The sequence below is a fragment of the Anomalospiza imberbis genome, chromosome 10, assembly GCF_031753505.1.
Source record: "Anomalospiza imberbis isolate Cuckoo-Finch-1a 21T00152 chromosome 10, ASM3175350v1, whole genome shotgun sequence".
NCBI lineage: Eukaryota > Metazoa > Chordata > Aves > Passeriformes > Viduidae > Anomalospiza > Anomalospiza imberbis.
The window spans coordinates 22,215,193-22,235,062 of record NC_089690.1 but is presented as its reverse complement, the minus strand read 5'-3'; the positions used below and the strand labels follow the sequence as shown (position 1 = coordinate 22,235,062).

General features: G+C 58.5%; 1 protein-coding gene across 8 annotated transcripts in view; it reads right to left on the bottom strand.

The window, feature by feature from the left end:
* The window catches only part of KIF1A (kinesin family member 1A), a 42,528-nt gene extending 23,011 nt beyond the window's left edge, over positions 1–19,517 (bottom strand). For 4 of the 8 annotated variants that reach the window (XM_068201246.1, XM_068201247.1, XM_068201249.1 and 1 more), the window contains exons 1-7: positions 5,989–6,135; positions 5,801–5,879; positions 5,358–5,500; positions 4,927–4,953; positions 3,400–3,608; positions 2,294–2,373; positions 1,904–1,979 (exon numbers count right to left, since the gene is read on the bottom strand). In XM_068201246.1, the coding sequence (XP_068057347.1) occupies positions 1,904–1,979; positions 2,294–2,373; positions 3,400–3,608; positions 4,927–4,953; positions 5,358–5,500; positions 5,801–5,859 (594 nt within the window). In that variant the 5' untranslated portion in view covers positions 5,860–5,879; positions 5,989–6,135. Of the gene's footprint in view, positions 1–1,903; positions 1,980–2,293; positions 2,374–3,399; positions 3,609–4,926; positions 4,954–5,357; positions 5,501–5,800; positions 5,880–5,988; positions 6,136–6,417; positions 6,436–7,269; positions 7,336–7,645; positions 7,724–8,090; positions 8,203–8,559; positions 8,739–8,858; positions 8,925–9,412; positions 9,593–9,691; positions 9,769–13,756; positions 13,909–19,336 lie in introns of those variants that run through there. The other 4 variants (XM_068201253.1, XM_068201251.1, XM_068201250.1 and 1 more) reach the window with 4 other exon arrangements.
* Positions 19,518–19,870: the final 353 nt, after the last annotated feature.

Below are 19,870 nucleotides of genomic sequence, written 5' to 3'. Positions count from 1 at the left end.
TGCCCTCTGTATCCCCAGGGTGACACGTCCAGATGGGTACTTTTCCAGGGGACTGCAGAGAACTGAGAGGCTGCCATGAGGATCCCTGCTTCCACAAGCTTCCTTGCTTTCCTCCTCACAGGGCTGAGTCCTAGTTACCCTTCCTCTGGCCACCTTTGAAAATTCACGTTCCAAACAGGCCCAACACAAAGCCAAAATCTTCCCATGGGGAATCCCTGATATGGCTCAGTCTCCTGGGGCAGGACCCTTCTCGCTCGTGCTGTGTATTATAGAATCATGGAATTGTATGGGTTGGAAGGGACATAAAAAACACATCTTGTTTCATCCCCCTGCCATGAGTAGGGACATCTTCCATTAGACCAGGTTGTTCCAAACCCCATCCAACCTGGCCTTGAACAATTCCATGACAGGGGCACCCACAGCTTCTCTGGGCAATCTGTGCCAGGGCTTAATGACACAGGGAAGAATTTCTTCCCAATACCTAATCTACCCCTGCCCTCTGCCAGGTCAAAAAGGAAGTAAAAGTGCCTGTTTTCCTCCACTGATTGTACAACAGATGATGCATCCAAAAAGAGCAGGTCCCAGAGGTTCATCCAAAAGCAGTGCAGACCTGAAACCCTACCTGCAGGCTGCATTTCACTTTGTGGTCTTCTTCCTAACAGGTGCCTCACAGCCCTTTCTTGCTCTGGGTCACAAAACACTTTGTTCTTGATAGGAGGAAAATTTCTCCCCCAGCCACAAACCTCTCTGGCCAGAGCCAGCTTAGCTGCTGGGATTACACCTTCAGGGAACAGGGGCAGTCCCAGGAGTATCAGGTTGGACAAGTTCTGAGTTTACCAGACAGAATAGTGGCTGTAAGGAACACCTTATCAGCCTGCTGAGACCCAGCATGCAGAGGGAGCCCCTCACCATGGTGCCACAAGCCTTGGCTGGCAGCACAAACTCACTGCAAACAGGACAGCAGAGCTGGAAGTCAAGGGAAAGGTGGGCTCTTCTCCATGGTGGCTGGCAGAAGTTGGCTGCAACATTTAACCTCTGGCCCCACTAGACAGACATACGGCCCTGAGGGCTTGAGACCTCCTTCACTTGCAGTTTTTGTCCAGATTTGTAAAGCTGGTGGTGACCTCCCACTGAGCTCCTGGAGCCGTAACCACACCAGCCATGGCACACAGAAGGACAGCAAAGTGCAATGCCCATAACAAAAAGGAGTTTGCACGCTATCAACACTAACTTTCCTCACCAGCCACTGGAGAAGTCAGAAGAGTTTCCACCTGCCAGACAGCTGAAGAGCAAGGAGGCACCAAGAGCACCACAGCAATGCCCCACCTCCAAGACCAACCTGCTTTGGGGAATAAACCCCCACGCTTCCTACCCAAAGGTCTGGAGTCCTAACAGGCAGCAGCTGGGACAAGAAACAAAGACAACAGTGTACAAGTTTATCCTAAAAGTCAACTGGACCACATAAGGGGAAAGCTGTGAAGTCTTTATCATCACCTGAGCTGGGGACACAAACTCTTAAGAGGTTTGGCCAAGCCAAATGCTGCAAGCAATAAAGAGATGGAATATTCACCCACCCACATTTCTTAACAAGGACTTGCTGGTTTCAGGAGCAGCAATTTTAAATATCTGAAAGTATGAATTTTTATGAGTTAACAGTGAAGTCCAAGGGAGTGATCATCAGTAAATCCCCTCATGAAGGGGCACAGCATGCCAGCAGTGGGGGGTGGACATTTACCTACATATTTCTACCCATGATTGTACCCAGCAGGCTCAGTGCTGGGATTCAGAGCCAAGAAAAGGCTAGTGAAGTATATGGGACTGGCCAGCTGTGACAGAGTGGATCAGAAGGAAGCTGCAGGGGTACAAACCAGTCCCCAGGAAGAAGAGAATAGGATGATCCTACCTTTTTAGGAGAAAATACACCCAAGGTGCCTCCATCCTCCCTCATGGCCACCCCCATTTCGGCCAGCAACGCTTCCCTGAAGGAGCAAGAGAAAGAAGTGCCTGTCAAAACTCCATGCACCCCTGGGGCCAGCACTAGGATGGAAGCCCATGGTTTGTCCCATGTGCCATGAAGGGCTTGCCACAGCTCTCATCACAATTCAGGTGGGTTTTTCAGAGCAGCCCACCTCAGTGCAGGCTGGCAAGGTGGGTACCGGGGGTCCCCAGGGGCAACCCAGGGTCCGGCTGAACATTCAAACTGTTTGGGCTGCCCCAGGAACTCTAACAAAATGCCCAAGGAACGCCACTCGTCCTGATGCCATCCTGCCCCACTCCACCCCAGCCCACCCACCTCTCCATCCGTATCGCTTCTGTCCTACGCAGCTTCTCCTCCCACGTCTCGTTCAGCTCTGCAATGATCTTCTCTGTTTCCTGGCAAGGGTGGGTCAAACAGGGGTTAGTGCCTCCTGTGGGCAGCACGCCCAGCCACTGTGCCCAGTTCTGCCCAGCATGCTGCAGCAGTGGGACACTGGTCCCACTTTCATGAATGCTGCATTCCTCCGGCTGGAATGCAGCAGCAGCATTTCACCCCCATCTTTCCATCAGTCCCATCTTCGAAGAGTGAGGCACAAAGACCAGCCTCTCCATTGCCTTGCTGCCAGCACCATGCAGGACCAGGAGGGCTCTGCCCATGACAGGAGTGCCCTTTCCAAGCCCGAAGCACCTGTCCCACAGGTCCAAGGCAGCCATCCCCTGCAAGGCAGCACCAGGAAGACCCTACAACACCCAAACCCTCTAAGAATGTCCACTCTGCAAGAGCACGTCCGAGCATTGCTTCCCATGAGGATCACCCTTCATGCGGTTCCAGAAAACACCGAGCCCCCTCTGCAAGCTGCAGTGCATTGAGGGGAGAGGGAAGGGAAGTTCTAGGAGGAAAAGAGGGGAAGGGGAAGGGAAGGGAAGGGAAGGGAAGGGAAGGGAAGGGAAGGGAAGGGAAGGGAAGGGAAGGGAAGGGAAGGGAAGGGAAGGGAAGGGAAGGGAAGGGAAGGGAAGGGAAGGGAAGGGAAGGAAGGGAAGGGAAGGGAAGGGAAGGGAAGGGAAGGGAAGGGAAGGAGGAAGGGAAGGGAAGGGAAGGGAAGGGAAGGGAAGGGAAGGGAAGGGAAGGGAAGGGAAGGGAAGGAAGGGAAGGGAAGGGAAGGAAGGGAAGGGAAGGGAAGGGAAGGGAAGGGAAGGGAAGGGAAGGGAAGGGAAGGGAAGGGAAGGGAAGGGAAGGGAAGGGAAGGGAAGGAAAGGAAAGGAAAGGAAAGGAAAGGAAAGGAAAGGAAAGGAAAGGAAAGGAAAGGAAAGGAAAGGAAAGGAAAGGAAAGGAAAGGAAAGGAAAGGAAAGGAAAGGAAAGGAAAAGGAAAGGAAAGGAAAGGAAAGGAAAGGAAAGGAAAGGAAAGGAACTAGCCTCTTACCTTGAGTCTTTCAATTGCCTCTTCGCTGCCTGGAGCAAACATGATGCGCTCGTGGAGGCTGGCGACCGAGGCAGCGCGGCTGGACAAGGCAGAGAGGGAGGAAGAGGGGCTGATCCCAGCAATGGCATTGGTCACTGTGGAGAGATTGTCATGGCGCTGACTCAGCTCTGCCCCTCCAGCATCATTATTGTTCTCAAAGTCGGACACATCTACGGGCGCGGAAGGAGGGATGGGCCGGGGAAAGACACACAGACAGGATGACAGAGAGAGACAGAGACAAGAAAAGCTGTTGGGGAAAAAAAAAAGAGTGGCCGGTGCGTCGAGAAAAAAGCCAGGAATTACAGGAAAAGGCACAGGCAACAGCACAGCAGCACAGACAGCAACAGGGCAAGGGCAGGCACTCTCTTCCCCAGCCCGGGCAGCCCCTCAGGGAACAGGGCTGTCTGGTGAAGCAGATGCTGGAAGCAGCCATCCTGGGCTCCCAGGGACACTTTTTTGCAACCTCAGGTCCTGCATCCATCGGGCCTGGGATCAAATGTCCTCCCCAAGTGTGTGCCACTGCCTCTGTCATCCTCTCCATCTCACACAGCCTGTGTGGTTTGCCCTGCCCAGATGCCCCAGAATAGCCAGATCTAGGAGCAAAGAATGAGAAGGGAAGGGGATGAGAGGGGGTGGCCCTCTGCCCTACAAAAGGGTCAGGTAGACAGGGCAGGAGGAAGGGCAGGTTTCCCTCACAGTCTGCTCAAAGGAAGCCCATGGCCTGCTGGAGCAGCACCTTGGCCAGGCAGCCAGAGAATGAAGCCAGGAGTACAGGCAGTGGTGCTTGCCAGCTGGCACCCCAGGAGTCAGCTGTGGTGGCTTAGGACCCAGGTATGGGAGATGCTCCTCCAGCCCTGAGGAGCTCTCAGAGCAGTGTGCAAGAGGCAGGCAGGGCACAGGTCAGCAGGTGCAGGACTAGTCACCCATCTCCATTAGCCCACATCCAGGGAAGCTGAGCCAGGAGGGGACAAGCAGGCCCCTGTCCCCTCAGCAGGCTCGCCATAGCCTGGCTGCACTGCCTGACCTGGGGTGGGACAGGGCCATGGTGCTTTTCCATGGCCAAAGCCTCCTGGCCACCACCACCCACCACGTCATCAGTAGAGCACCATTCCATCCCACCCAAGGGCCATGCCAGGCTCCAGTCCCAGTGAGACACCAGCAGAAGCAGCAGCAGCAGCGCCAGCAGCGACAGGAAACATCACAACAGCATGAAGGAGGAGGTCCCCGTGTGGCCTGGGCCCTTGGCATGGCCAAGTGGGAGGACACTGGTCCCTTCAGCACTAGCCCAAGCCCAGGTGCTAACCACGACTCTGGCACCATCCCCTGTGCCAGCTCCCTGAGGATGGGCAGCCTGCAGGCACACAGCACTCCATCAGCAGGGGCTGGCTGCAGGAGCCCTCCCCATGCTGCACGGGTGCCCCTGGGCACAGCCTAGATCTCCAAAAAGCCGTGAAGCAACAGAGAGTACCAGTGATGGGGAATACACACATTTGGATCCTCCCGCAGCAGGATGGGCTAAGAGAGAAAGAGAGGGCAGGGAGCGGGGGTGAGACAGAGAGAACAGAACAAGAGGGGGTTCATCTCAGTAGGATGTCAGACAGCACAGGGAGGGGAGCCCATGGGCAGGTGCAGTCCCAGTAACACCTTCCTGGCACCTCTGCTGGGTGCTGGATGCTGAAGATGGTGGGTGGAAGGGAAGAAGGGAAGGTTTGCTGGACAGAAAGCAGCTCCCCCTGCGACAGGAGGGGGTTGGGGGCTGTGACCATGCGTGCAGGGGCTCACCAGAGGCAGCACTGACGCTGCTGTGGGGCAGGGCAGCGGGGTGCAGGGAGGCTGTGGGGACATCAGCCCTGCAGGCCAGCGGGACCTCAGCCCATCGCCGCCTGGAGCCACTGGCAGAGAGCAACCATGGTACCTACTGTCAATGATGTCCCCGAGGCCCTGGGCGTAGAGAAGGTCACGCAGACGTGCCACCTCGTCCTTCAGCTCCCGGATGAGCTTGTTGTTGGGGTCCTCATTGATGACAGCATTGCAGCGGATCTGCTTGGCACGGTCAGCGTACCTAGGGAAGGGCAGGGTCTTGAACAACACAAGAACGGGGGCAGGGTTTTGAACAACACAAGAACAGGGGCAAAACCCCAGCTGCTGGGCAAGCAAGAGTGTTGCAGAGCCCCTCCAGCAAGAAGGATCCCAGTACCAGGACAAGTCTTTGGCCTTTTGTCTGGAGTTGCAGGCTCCCTCCACAGTATGCCCCCAAGCAGGGACACCACAGAGCTGGGGAGAGCATGTGGCAGTGCCTGGGCCTCTGATGACCTCCCCTGTTCTTGCTCCCTGCAGGGAGAACAAGGGCACTTCTTCCTACCTGAGGGTGCTGAGGGTCTCATCGTAGTTGATGTCAGCAGGACTGAGAGCAGCCACCATGGCAGTTCTGGAGTTGCCTCCTGCCCAGTAAGACAGACCCATGAGGGAGACGCTGGTCCTTGTGCCCCCTGTCACGCCCTGCTTGGCAGCCATGCCCTCCAGCAGACCACACCCCCCACCTGTCCTCACCCAGGTTCTCCCGCAGCAGCCAAGTGAGCACCGAGTCTCGGTAGGGGATGAAATCCGTCTTCTTCTTCTTTTTGTTCTGGGGAATGGAGGGCAAAGGGAAGGGCTGTCAAGCTGCCTGCTCTCCTCAAAGGTGACGGCTGGTCCCCAGCCATGGGGACTTGGAGCAGGATGGCAACCTTGGGCATCTTTGCCCAGGTCCACAGGTCCTGCCTGTGAAATGCCTTGAGCTGGGAGGGTTGTTTAAGGCTGGCTACTGAGAGCCCCAGAGGGAGGAGGGAGGAGGAGGCTGAAGATTCTGCCAGCCCCCAGGAGAAGAATGGCTCGAGTCCAGGCACAGTCTTCCCCCCAAAACTCCCTGCAACCCACTCCCACCCACTCCCACTGTGCTCAAAACAAATGCCCCCCTCCCCATCCGGCCTGGGCACCTACCTTGTTTGGCCCCGAATCCTGCAAAGGAAATGGAGAGACTGTTTAGGGGAGCTGCTTTTTTCCTTGGCACCCACCACAGATCCCTGGCCCTCAAGTAGAGAGTACCACAGGTCCCCACACAGATGGTATCTTCACCAGCCCAGCTTGTCCCAGCCACAGGGACAGCTTGGGATGTGTCTGCCCACCCCTTGGAGCTGGGATGCTCCATCCCATGGAGCTGAGATACTCCATCCCTCAAAGCTGAGCCCATCCCTTGGAGCTGAGATGCTCCATCCCATGGAGCTGAGATACTCCATTCCTCAAAGCTGAGCCCATCCCTTGGAGCTGAGATGCTCCATCCCATGGAGCTGAGATACTCCATTCCTCAAAGCTGAGCCCATCCCTTGGAGCTGAGATGCTCCATCCCTTGGAGCTGAGATGCTCCATCCCTTGGAGCTGAGATGCTCCATCCCTTGGAGCTGAGATGCTCCATCCCTCAAAGCTGAGCCCATCCCTTGGAGCTGAGATGCTCCATCCCATGGTCCCATGGATCTGAGGTGCTCCATCCCTTGGAGCTGAGGTGCTCCATCCCATGGAGCTGGGATGCTCCATCCCATGGATCTGAGGTGCTCCATCCCTTGGAGCTGAGGTGCTCCATCCCATGGAGCTGGGATGCTCCATCCCTCAAAGCTGAGCCCATCCCTTGGAGCTGAGATGCTCCATCCCTTGGAGCTGAGGTGCTCCATCCCTTGGAGCTGAGGTGCTCCATCCCATGGAGCTGGGATGCTCCATCCCTCAAAGCTGAGCCCAGCCCTGCTGGCCCGAGCCCATTTCCCCCTGGTGCTGCTGTTTGTCTGTTCTCCAGCTACCTACCATTTCTGCCAGGGCAGAGATGACTTTCCCCAGAGTGGTCAAGGACTTGTTGATGTTTGCTCCTTCCTGGTTAGAAGAGGAAAAGCGCACATGCTCAGGCCCCATTTCAGAGCCACATTAAAGCCCAGGAGAAAATGAGGAATATCCAGTATGGTGAGGGCAAAGAGCAGCTGGTCTTACTGGGTAACCAGCAACCCCCAGGTGGGACTCACGGACCCCAGTGGAACTGGGGTCGCTGGGCAGCTTTCAAGCACAATCCTATGAAAGATTTTGGCAGTGCAGTGGGCAAAGAACGAGGCAAGGAAAGATGTTTTGGGGATGAGGGAGGAGGCCATGGTGTTCCACCAGCAGAAGGGGACCTCAGGTCAGCTCTCACCTTTAGCCTTGTGCCCTTGGCACCTGTGGAATCAGCTCGCTCACTCCCAGCCAGGTCCACCAAGCTGATTTTGCTGACCTGCAGGCAGAGGGGAGGCTGTCAGCCCTGTGGGCACAGCAATCCCAGCACAAAGCCAAAACCTCTTGCAGGATGACACTGCTCTGAGGGCAGCAGACCCCTCTGCAGGGTCATCCTTGTAGGAGGTGCTCAGGAACAGGGCTAATATCCTTGCAGGCAGGGCTGAAGGGCACCAGCTGCCAAATATCCTGTGCAGGGGCCAGTCCCTCAAGGGACCGTGAGCCTAGAATGTGACTGGGACTTATCTCCCTCCTGCTCCAATCCTCCACCAGGCTGCACCACCTTGCCCCAAGTGCTGATGAAAGAACATGGAAGTCCTTCCTGGATCCATGAGGGTTCCCCTGGGTCCTTCAGGCCCTGCTTTTACCTTCTCAGTGGTGATGTCTGTCTCGGCGTCGTGCCGCTTCTGCGTGAAGATGATGTTGAACACGGCGTGGGAGCGGCTGCTGGTCTCATTCATGTTGGTAGCAGCCACTGTGCTGCAGGGAGAGTAGGACAGGGAGGTGTGACACTCTGTGAGCGACACTGGAGCGGCTGGTGATGGGGCCAGGGCTCATGCCAGGACAGGGCACATGGTGGGAAGGCAAGTATGGAGGGCAAGAGAGGGCTCTGGGAGAAGAGGTGCACAACTTCAGGCTTCTTCCTGCTGTCTCCAGTGCACTTGGAAAGCAGGAGGAAAGTGAGGTGAAAGCAAGTGGGGATACCCAACACTCAGCGAGGAGGGGACTGCCACTTCCAGAGCAGCTGGACTGGCAAAGTAAGGGAGTGAAGCAGGACCTTCTAGAAGTGACTGCAAGCTTCCCAAACCCTGCCCATCTCCTCCTTCTCCAACTCACCGGGCTTTGTTTCCAGAGTCCATAAGGTCCTGGATGTCATTGTAGGAGGTCACAGCCAGCTTGGAAAGGTCCTCAACATATGGACCCATAAGGGGATGCTCCCTCACCCGCAGGTTCCCCTTGTTCTTGGGGTTCAGCAGGTCCCTCACGCGTTCGCAGTAGATCTCCATGTAGCTCACCTAGAGCAGAGGGCACGGGCAGAGCTACAGGATGACCCCAAAGAGGGGTCTGCACACTGGCACAACCTGTGGAGCCAGGTGGGAGGCCAGAAGGGGCTGGGCAGGCAGAGGGGTGCCTACCTCCACAGAATAGGACATGTTGTCATTGGTGGTGTCATTGATGCGGGAGAAGAGGTCCTCGCACAGCTGCGGACACAAGAGCGAGGCTCAGCCCCCCGCCAGCAGGATGCTCCTGCCTGGGGTGCCCAGGATACAGAGATTTCTACCTTTTCACCCCAAAAACCAGCCAATGAGTGCTGGAATGGCTCCTGGGGAGCTGGCAGAGTCCCCCCCATGCTGCCATGGAGAATCAGCATCCCCAGAGCCCCGCCGTATCCTGCCGGGCCAGCACGCAGCAGCTCTTGGTCAGTAGCTCAGCACTTGGGCCCCTGTTGCTCACATCCACTGGCCTTGTGTGGCCAGACCATAGTCCATCCAGTCCTGGAGAGCCTGGATGACCCTCCTTGACCCACTCCTGGTGGAGCCATGCCAGCTCATTGTCACAGCAGTACTATATTAGACTCTGGCAAAACCTGGCCTCACTCCCACCCTGCTGCCCTCTTTCCTCCCAGCTCTGTTTTTCCTTTGGGCACCCCTTTGGGACGAGGAGGACAGGTCGTTTTCCCCAGGCATACCTGTGGGATGATGCCTTGCTGGTCCTTCTCCTGCTTGCCCATCATGGTGTAGGATTTTCCAGCTCCTGTCTGCCCGTAGGCGAAGATGCACACATTGTAGCCTTCAAAGGCATGCTGCAGCATCTCCTCTCCAATGTCCCGGTACACTTGCTTCTGGGATGCATAGTTGATGTCTGCAGGCTGCACAGAGAAGGGGGACATGGAGGAATTTGGCAAGGAGGCCCTCCTGCCTCTCCCCAGCCCAGCCTTCGAGGTGGGCTCAGGCCTCCCAGTGCTTACCGTAGTGTGGGACCAGTAGGAATAGTCAAAGCTGAAGCTTTTTGGTGTCTCTTTGGGCTGCTTTGGGTTCAGGATAGCTAGGGACAAACAGATGGAACATGAGGCCACCAGCCACCCATGATACCCCTGCCTCGCCCCCCTCTCCCCCCGTCCATGTGGGAGGGATGAAGGGTGATGGGTTTCAGTCCAAAACAGTCCTGGAAGGTGGACTGGGAATCTTCCAGCTCTGCAGATGTGTCCAGAACGCCCAAACCCCCCCACCTCTGAAAGCAGAGGAGGTGAGTGCCACAGCCAAGAGAGCCCAGGGATCAGGGCAGAGCCTTGCCCAAACATCCTGCTGGACACGAGGGGGACATGACTCTTTCCCTCAGGCTCCTTCCTGCTGTGGCACCTGCCCATGGGAGCCCAGCACTGGCACAGGAGGCTCACAGCCTTCCTCTCCCCACAGCTGGGGCAGCGTGTCCAAAGCTCCCATGCTGGCACCCGTGGGGTGGGAGCAGCTGCGACCCTGCCAGGGCTCCGCTAGAGCCCCTGTGGCCCCTGCCTCTCCAGGTGCCAGCCCCAGCAGGGTGATGAATGCCTCGTGTCACACCACCAGCGGAAACAAGAGTCTGCTTTTGTCATCCCCTGATGAAAAGGACGTTGCTATGGAAATTGGAGACTGCATCACTGCTCTTCCTCATGCCATGGTTTTTTTCCTCCTGTAGAGCATTTACCACGCGGCTTTTTTCTGAAACAACAGATGCATCAGAAGAAACCCAACCCAGCGGGTAATCACGCGGTTCGGCCACCAGCCATGTTAGGTGACAATGAAGTGACATTGAGGCCTGCACAGCACAGTGCCCTTGCCCATTGCCCCAGCTGCTCTCTGCCACCACCAAGGATGGAGAAGCCATAAAGCCCTGAGCTTTCTCCATGCCAGCCTGCTCTGCCCTTCAGTCAGCCAGGGCTCAAACCCACTCCCAGTTCCAGCGGGGGCCTTCCTGGGCAGCCCCAGGCACGGTGCAGCTCAGTGCCATGGTCTCTCATGGCCAGATGGGCAGTGTTACACATGGAGATGCTTTCTGCTCTGAATCCCTTCTCCAACACCACAATGGATAGGCCTTCTACTGCCCCAGAAAGGGTCCACCTCTTCTGACCTGAGAACAACCCAGCACAACAGTGAGGCAGGCTGGGGAAGGGTGGCAAGTGGGGTCAGGATCCAGCCCCAACCACACAACCACAGCACGGTGCTTCTGAGATGCTCCTTAGCACGGACAGAAGCCCAGCTCTGGCACCAAAGAGGGGCTGGCACGGGCTCCCTGCCTGCCTACCTGCTGCAGGCAGCCTGACTCCAATGCTCTGGACAGCAGCTGCATTCCAGGCAGACTGGCTGCCAGGAGAAAGGGCTGGGGAATAACAACTGGCAATGCTGCAGCAGCAAACAGGGATGTGGAGGCCCCTGGAAGAGCAGCTCTTTGTGGGCAGCATGAGCAGCCATGGTGGCTGCCCGTTCCTGACCCTGCCACTGCCTGGATGTTGTGCTGAGGGCATTGTGAAGAGCAGCAGGAGTAGAGGTCAGCAAGGAGTGGGATGGAGCACCTCTGATGGCTCCTGGTGCTCAGCCTGGCAGCTCCACCGTGCCATCTGGTCACCAGGTCCGTCTCTGCCCTGCAGAGGTGATGCTGAGCACAGCGAACAGGAGCAAAGACGAGTTGTGGAGCGGGCATGGAGCCACACGAGGCGCCTGTTCTGCATCCCAGTGCCAGCCCATGCTGGGCACAGGGCACAGAAGCAGCCAGGGATGGCACCACACGGCTCCAGGCATCCCAGCTGCAGCTGCCCAGCTGGCATGGGAAACCAGAGACTGGGACACAGGGGAGAAGGGAGCATCCCAAGAGCAGGCATCTCCTGTCCTGAGCTGAAACACTCTTCCCATGCCCCTGCCATTCCCATTTATTTGCCTGCAGGCAGATGGATGCTGCTTGGTGGAATTTTTCCTTTCCTGTGACCAGGCATGTAGGACTTCTGCAAAGCTGCTGCAAAGGATTCATGCTCCGGGCTATTGGGATTCAAAAGGCAAGGAGGGGGTGTGGAGGTGAAGACAAACATAGAGACAAGGGGGCAGGAAGGAGGAAAACTTCTGGAGATGTCCCTCGCCTTGCCCTGAAGAGCCAGCAGCATGAGTGGGCAGGCAAGAAGCAGGAGAAAGCCCAGAACCCACATCAGAGAAAATAATCACCAGGTTTTAAAGGCAGCAGAGGCACAGCTCCAGACAGAGAACATGGATGGGATCAAAGCCAGGGCTCTCCTCCACACCATCCTGGTGGGAGCCATCAGGAGAGGGGCCAGGAGTGTTGGTGCCCGGGATGGTGCCCACAGGATGCAGGACACCACAGGAACAGAGCAGCAGGTGGCTGGGGCAGATGGAAGTTTGCAGGTGAAGGGACAGCAGAGAAAGGCTGAGATCCCTTCTCACCCTGGGCCCCACTGCCTCCCATGGGGCTCGATGCTTTAGGCAGGAGAAGAACCTGCCTCCCTGCCCCAGCACAGGCAAAGGTCTCTACAAAAAATCCTGGGAAGGGGAAAACTTGCTCTCACTCCCCTCAAACATGATTATCTTTGGCTTCTCTGCCAGGAGCTGGGGTGATTGAGACAGTCCTGCTCTGCTGGCACTACTGGCATCCTCCTACCTCCACCACCCACAGCAGCAGCAGGCTTCTGAGCCCCCCACACTTGCTCCCCAGCCCCCTGGCCAAGAGGATTAGCCAGTGGTTTGTCCATTCATGGAGAAAATCCTCCCTGTCAGCAAAGGGCTCCTTCCTGCAGCCCTGCTGCCCTCCCTGGTGCAGGCAGAGGCACGGCACAGCTGGAGGGGTGGGGGCACAGCCAGGGTGTGCAGGGTGAGCAGGGACAGACAGCTCTGAACAAACACAGCCATGGTGGAGGTGGGGGAGGCCTGATGCTCTTGACTGGGACAGGGGCACGACAGGGCCCCCCCACCCATCGGAACCACAATGGGGAACATCTGCCCTACCTATTGCCTGGCCCTGGGCAGGTGGGAAACTCCTGCATGGACAGGAGGCTTCCTCACCACGAGGACAGAAGCTCTGCACCCCAGGCAGATGGAGAATCCCTGTCCAACCATGAAGGGAGAACCCCCAGAGGATGCCAGAGACCAGCAGGTGCTGCCCCACAGACCTGCTCCCTAGGGCTGGGGTGGCCAGTGGGGTCCCAGAGTCACCCTGCACCCTTGGGTGCCATCCTCTCCCCAGCAGCAGGGTTGTCATGGCAGCCTGCACGGTGGGGGTGGCTGGCACCGGTGTCTCACCCACCGTCGGTGACGCAGGCAGCCCCAGGCGGGCGGGCAGGCGGGCAGGGAGTTATTTTAGACACTGCCCCATCTGGAGGCTTCCAGAGCCAAAGAGGAGGGGTTTGACTGCCGTTCCCACACCGTGCTGCCAGCAGCTGTTATTTAAAGAGGGGCTGACAGGCTCCTGACAGGACATACAGCCCCAAGCCTCCCGGCTGCACCCTCCACCCTGAGCACACCATTCCCTCAGCAAAACCTCCCCCCACCCCTCCCTCCATCCTGCTGCTGCTGCATCTCAAAAAGCCCCAGAGAAGCAGGGATGGGTCCTGGCACGCTGCAGTGAGTGGTACCTGGCCAGGCAGTCAAAAACCACTTGCTGGCCCACACACAGCTCCAAGGCCAGGTTGGACATGGAAGAGCCTGATCTATAGTGGAAGGTTGGAACGAGATCATCTTTAACGTCCCTTCCAAAAAAACCATCCTGTGATTCTATGATTCCTCCCTCATTGCCTGCTGGGGAATACTGCCCCTTTCACTGTCACCATAATCCAAGGGCTCAGTGCCATGTAGATCCCACCACTGCCATTCCAACAGCAGGACTGCATTTCTCCATGGAAAGCTGACATCCTCCCCACATCTCCTCCTCCAAACCACTGGAGATGCTTCTGGCATCCTCATCACAGATGCCCACAGGCCAGTGCTTGCTGCTGTGACCGCACCACACGTGCTCCTTCCCAGGCAGCAGCCAAAGCCCCCCGCCCCGAGGCACTCACTGGTGGTGCTTCCCGACATCTGGATAATGCATTTGGACTCCCGGCTCATCTCCCGGGAGTTGAAGGGCCGGACGCGCACTGCCACCTTCACTGACGCTCCCGCCATCGCGCTGGCCGCACGTGGGTCCTGCTAGTGGGGAGCAGTGGCTGTCCTGCAAAAGGGAAGAAAAGGGGGTCAGGGAAACTTGCATCCCAATCCATATCTTGCAACTGTGCTGGATGAATGGAAAGTCTGTGCAAGGAAACCTGCTGGGAAACCATCTTTCAGGCTTTGCCCCTGCCCGAAAGATGACATTTTGTTTCATACCTCGATCTGCCCTCATTTTACCTCTCCCTTCTCCCTGTCATACCTCCGGTCAGGACCCCCAGCTCAGTCCCAGGGGCCATCCCTGCCCTTTCCCCAGGGCAGCACTGCAGCCTCCATTACCCTGCAGCATCCCATGAAGGGCACCCACAGCAGCAGACAGAGCCACTGCCAGCATCAGCACAACCCCCAGGGAGCAGCTTTTTCATCCCAGGGTGCCAATGGCACCAAGCAGGTACCCCCCAATCTGCAAGAAAGGTCCTTACCTGTTACACAAGCCTCCTGCCTCCACTCCAAGCCCAACAAAGCAGGGACTGGGCAGCAGGACAGAGCAGGGAGGCAGGGGAGCGATGGCATTCCATTGAGAACGGAGGCGGTGGTTGAACACAGCCACGGGCATGCGCCTCCCATTCAGCTCCCACAAAGCAGACGTGCAGCATCAGCACCAGCAGCCCTTACTGGCAAGCCAGTGGCCATTGCACTCAGCTGAACCTCCCAGCTCACCATCGTTTTTCCAGTCCTATCGCTAAAAATTTTTAACTGCAAATCTCTCCAAGACAAAACAAACCCCTCACCAACATCTCCCAGAGCAGTTGTCCATCTCAGCACTGATGCCCAGGTGCTCTGCACCATTCCCACCTTCCCTCAGCTGCAGTTAAGCCTCACGAGCACTGCCCAGAAAATTATACTGGGATCCTTCCTCTGATTGCTGCATCCTTCGGGATCCTTTTGGACCTGACACAAATCCCCTTCTGCCTTCTAACATCTATCCCTTTTCCTGCCTTTCCCTGCTCCCTGGCTCCCCATGCTGAGCCTGGTGGTGAAAATGGAGCACAGGACACCTCAGAAAATGGGCAGGAACTGCTCCTCTGGCATCCCACCTGCAAGGGTGTGTGTGAATTCCCTAATGCTTTCCAAGCCTGGGTTTTGCCAGCAGGATATTTGCTCCGGGAGGAAGGAGATCAGGGAGAAATGAGATCGTTAGTGAGCACCAGCACAGCTCTGGTTACATGGGCCATGACCAGAAGGAGTAGTAAGGAGGGATCTTGAACATGAGATGTGTTTTCCCATAGTGGAAATGAAAAATTCAGGAGAATTTGTGGAAAAGGGGGGGAGAGGGGGAAAGAAAAAACAAATCCACAGATTAGAAAGTATCCCAAGAGAAGGGGATGGCTTTAAAGCTACCTGAGGTCTGACAGCTGTGGTTTTTGATTTCCAAGGGGGTGAGAGGAAACCACAGACACAGTGGAAAAATTTGCATCAAGAAAGTGTTACAAGCTTGGCACTGCCTTTCAGAAACCCTTTGCCTATTTTAAGAGTGAGCTGGCATGTCCAACAGCATTCAGAGGACAAAGCTGCTTCTGTTGGAGTTCCCAAGCCCTCCTCTTATCTTCCCACTGGAATGGCTCCGGAGCTCCCACTGTGATGAGCCAGTGATCACACCCATAAATCCCAGAGTTCAAGCATTTGGTCTCAGGCTTTCTTGAGCTTGGATTATTTTAAGCAGGTGTTTAACACCATCCTTGAGTCACTAAGCCAGCAAGTGGGCTGCTGCCTCCCAGTGACCTCCACCTCCCCACTCAGATGGGGGAAAGGAAAAATTAAACAGAAGTGGTTGCCAACGGGGAATGAAGGAGTTGTTTTTCCCATGAAAATTATTGGATATATTCCCATGTGGAAGGGCTGCATCTTCACGAGGCCAACAGCTTGAGCTGCTCCACCCTGTGGCACTGCTCAAGGACCATGGATTAATCCCCAGGCCAAATCCCATCTGCACCTGACAACTGCCCATGTCAAACATTTCCCTCTCCTCCCAAGTCAAGGCAGCTCCCTTCCCCCAGCTCTGCAGCCTCACCACCTACCAGGGCTCTGAAGAGGTGGGCTCTGAAGAGGTGGGTCAGGTCCCTGGACTCCTGCCCCCTGCACAGCCCCAGAACAGCAACACCCATCAGTGAGCCCACCAGCTCCAGGACTGCCTGCTGCTTGCCACGGTCCACCTCAGCCTCTGCTCTTATCCCCTCCCACCCCTGTGCCATTCCCAGTTGCTCCAGCCCCATCACTTCCCACAAAGAAACTCTGGTTTCTCCTTTTAACCACTTTTCCATACGCCTCATCCTGCTGTGCACCTTCTATTGATGCCGCTTTCCTTTCTTTGCCTTCTTCTGCCCACTCAGCCCCACACCCCGTGGGGCCATGGGACCGTTGCTGGCCGTGGGAACCTCCCTTCTGGCCAGCAGGACTTTTTATCTCTCCCTGCTATCCACAGGCTACATCCCAGTGTATTCCATCTGGCTGTCCTTGCTCAGCTGCGTGAGCTCCTCTCCTGGCCAGTATTCCCTGCTGCAGAGTCCCAGTTCCATTTTCTGCTCATCCATTTCCCTCAGCTTCCTTGGTGGGCAATGCACTGCTTCCCTCTGCTCCTCTGCAGCTCTCCCGTTCCATCCCTGCACAAGGGATGGAACTCCCGCTCCATCCAGCACAAGGACCCCAGGTGACATCGTGTGCCCTTGGGGACCACCAGCAGACACTGATCAGCTGCTTCTCGCCCTCCTTTCCTTGCCCTGACTCACTTCCGTGGCTCAGCTGCGGGGAGGAATGCACGCACCCATGGCATCACTGGTCACGGCACTCAGCATCCCGCAGAGAGAGGGGCCAGGCTGCAGCCAGCCCGGCCAGGGACAGGGCCAGGCAGCCCCCCCAGCCTGTGGGCAGCTCCAGCCCGGCCAGCTCGCTCTGCCTGGGGACAGCCAGAGCAGCCACCGCCTGCTTAATCTGCTGCCATCGAGAGAAATTCGATAAGCCACGAGCAGCCCTTTGCTGGGAGCGTGCCAGCACCAAAGCCCTGCTCCCTGTTCCCTCCCTGCCCCCCACAGGGCTGCCCTGCTCACAAGGGAGGCTGCAAGGAGGAACAGCCAAGTCCCTGGGGCCAGGGGGAACATCTGGACCTCTCCCCCAGTTCTGCAGGGCATCTCTTCCCCCACTTCCCATGCAGCCTGCTGGCTCTGCCCATCCCTGTGACACACCAGTCACCCCCAGTGAGGAGCAAAAGGCCTGGAGAGCCATGATTAACTGGATCAGCTAAGATTAATTGGGCAGAGATTAGCTAATGAAACCGCTCTTAAGTCCAGGGGCTACCAACTGGCAGCCTCTCCTGCTGAGAGGTGACCAACAGGACAGGGAGCATTGTCCCCAAGTGCCACCAACCAGCAAGCTCTTCCCCAAAGGATGCTAAGGAACATGCTGAGCTGCTGGTCCCCCAGCTCCAGCAGATGACGAGCTGCCTGCACCCAGGGAAATCCGAGGTGAGTTTCCCTTTGTCTGCACACATCCAGCCCCACGTCACCTCAGCGGCGAGGGTGGACGCCCCGTTTGGCTGCACCAGTGTATTCTCAGCAGCTGCCAGGCTTTGTTGTGGTGAGCCCTTCCCCTGCACCCTTCGTTGGGGCCCCCCAGCTCTGACTGGGACCTCGGGACTCTGTCCTGCCTCTAGGGCAGCAGGGAACACGTTGCTGGATGACATGGCACCATCAATGCCTGCCAGCCAAGCTCCTCACCCACCTCCCGCCCCACACAGGACAAGGGGCCATGACGGTGCAGTTTTCTCCAGAGCAGCACCTGCAGGCAGGGAAGCAGCTCAGAGAACAGCCCAGGACAAGGGCAAATGCCCCCCACGCTCAGATGAAAGCCAGCCCCTGCTTCCCCAGTGCCATCACAGGCACCCTGCCCTGTGCCTCCTCACCTTCTGCCCACCCCAGTGGGGGACACAGCCCCAGGGCAGAGTTTGCACCTCCCTGAGAATTTCCATGCAGATTCAGTTTACAGGTAGCAAATGTAAGGACACAGATGAGGGGTTCTGCTTCCCATCTCTGCTGCAAAGTAACCCCACCCCCCCATCCCTGCTCCCTCCATCCTCTCTTCCAGACACACCAACCCAAAGCAAGGAAAAGCTGCACAAAAAAGGCAGCGAGCTCCAGTGAGTGCCCAGCATTGGTGGGCAAAGAGAAGGGTAGCCAGGGAGGGGGAGGACAACAGATTCCCACACGACCCAGGGCTTGAGGGGCTGCAGCTCTTGCCACATGCAGGGAGGTGGAGGGTGGTGGCAGCATCTTTGCCAGCGCCAGCTGCCACCTCCCAGACAAAATGGAGGTCAGCAGCAGCATGCCGAGATGGTAGAGCCACCACACCCCTGGCCGTACCCGGGGGAGGGGGAGGGTCTGCTACCTCCCTGCCCCCAGTGCCACAGAGGCCACCCGCGTGGGGCTGCTCCGGGTGCTGGGACGGAAGGGTGCCTGGCTCTGGGGTGGTACGGGGGATGCTCGGCTGGTCCCTTGTCCTCCCCGAGCCCTGATGCTGTCGCATGGGACCTGAGCAGGCAGGAGCCCGGCTCACACGGGGTCTGCAGGATCTAGGGGAGGGGTCACTGCCCCGGGAGGGGAAGGAGGAGGAGGGGGAGAAGGAAGCAGAGGAGTAAGAACAATAGGGCAGGTGCAGGGCTGCTCCCTGCGAACCTGGGTGACCAAGCGTGGAGCTCTGCACTAGCCCTGCACCCCGGGACCTGCCCCTTCAACAGCCAGCAGCCACTGCACTGGCCCGCAGTGACATGGCGGTTCTTGTCCAGCCACTCCACAGCGCAAGGTCACCGGCAGCTGCCCGTCCTTGGGGTCCAAGAACAGCCTTAGCATCGCAGCATCTTTGCCAGCTACCCGCGGCGAGAGCCCCAGGTGGGGCATCCACCACTCCCTCCAGCGCTGCTGTTTAACTCTGAAGCATTATGATGGTGATGACGCAAGATGGCTCAGCTGCACAACCACAGCCATCTGCCCCGGAGGGAAGAGCAGGGGTGGCTCTGAGGTGACAAGGGGTCCCCCGCCATGGGCTGCGGGGATAGCATCCTTCCCCTCCGCACCCTGGCTGGGGCCGGGGCGGCAGAGGCGTCTCCTCGTCCGCAGGCAGCCCCCCCGCCGCACCCCGGCTGGATCCTTCTGGAAGATGGGGCGGCACCCGGCGGTCACCGGGCTGGGGACCCGAGGGCAGTTTCCCCACACCCACAACTTCGAGCATCGGGGGGCTCCGCAAAATGGCCACCGGCCGCAGCCCCCCCGCCCCGCCGGACCCTCGGGGACGCGCATCCCCCTTCCCACCCGCCACGCCTCGTCCCCGCCGGGGCCACGAGGAGCGGCACCGCCACCCCGGAGCGGCCCCGGTCCCTCCCGCGGCCAGCGCCCCGGGGGGCGCGGCGGGGCTGCCCCGGGCTGCGCGATGCCGCCCGCCCCTACCTGTGATGCCCGCGGCCGTGGCCGTGGCCGCGGCCGGTTCGGAGGGGCGCAGCGCTCAGCCGTGGGCGGGGGGCGCCGGCATGAGGCCGAGCCGCGCGGTGCGCTGCGGTGCTGGTGCCGGTGCCGGTGCCGGTGCCGGTGCGGGTGGCAGCGGCCCCGCCCCTGCGGTCCCCGCCCCACGCGCTGGTTGGCGGCCGCCGCCGCCCGGAGGGGGACGCGGGGACCGGGAGGGCGCGCTCGGGGATGGAGCGGTGACGTCAGCGCATCCCCCGGCCCCGGGCGGGCCGCGGAACCGCCGCAGGGGCGGGGCGGGGCGGGGCGGGGCGGCACTCAGCAGCTGTCGCCAGGCAACTAGCGCCGGCCCGGTACCCGGTACCCGGTACCCGGTACCCGGAGCGGACAACGCTACCCCTGTTTTCCGGCGCAGTATTCCGAGGAGCGGCGCTGGCCAGGGCTTCCTGTGCCCCGGTCCCCGCGCCGTCAGTTCGCTCCTCCGTCTGCCGAGCCCCCGCCCGCCGCCCGGGGCACGGCCGC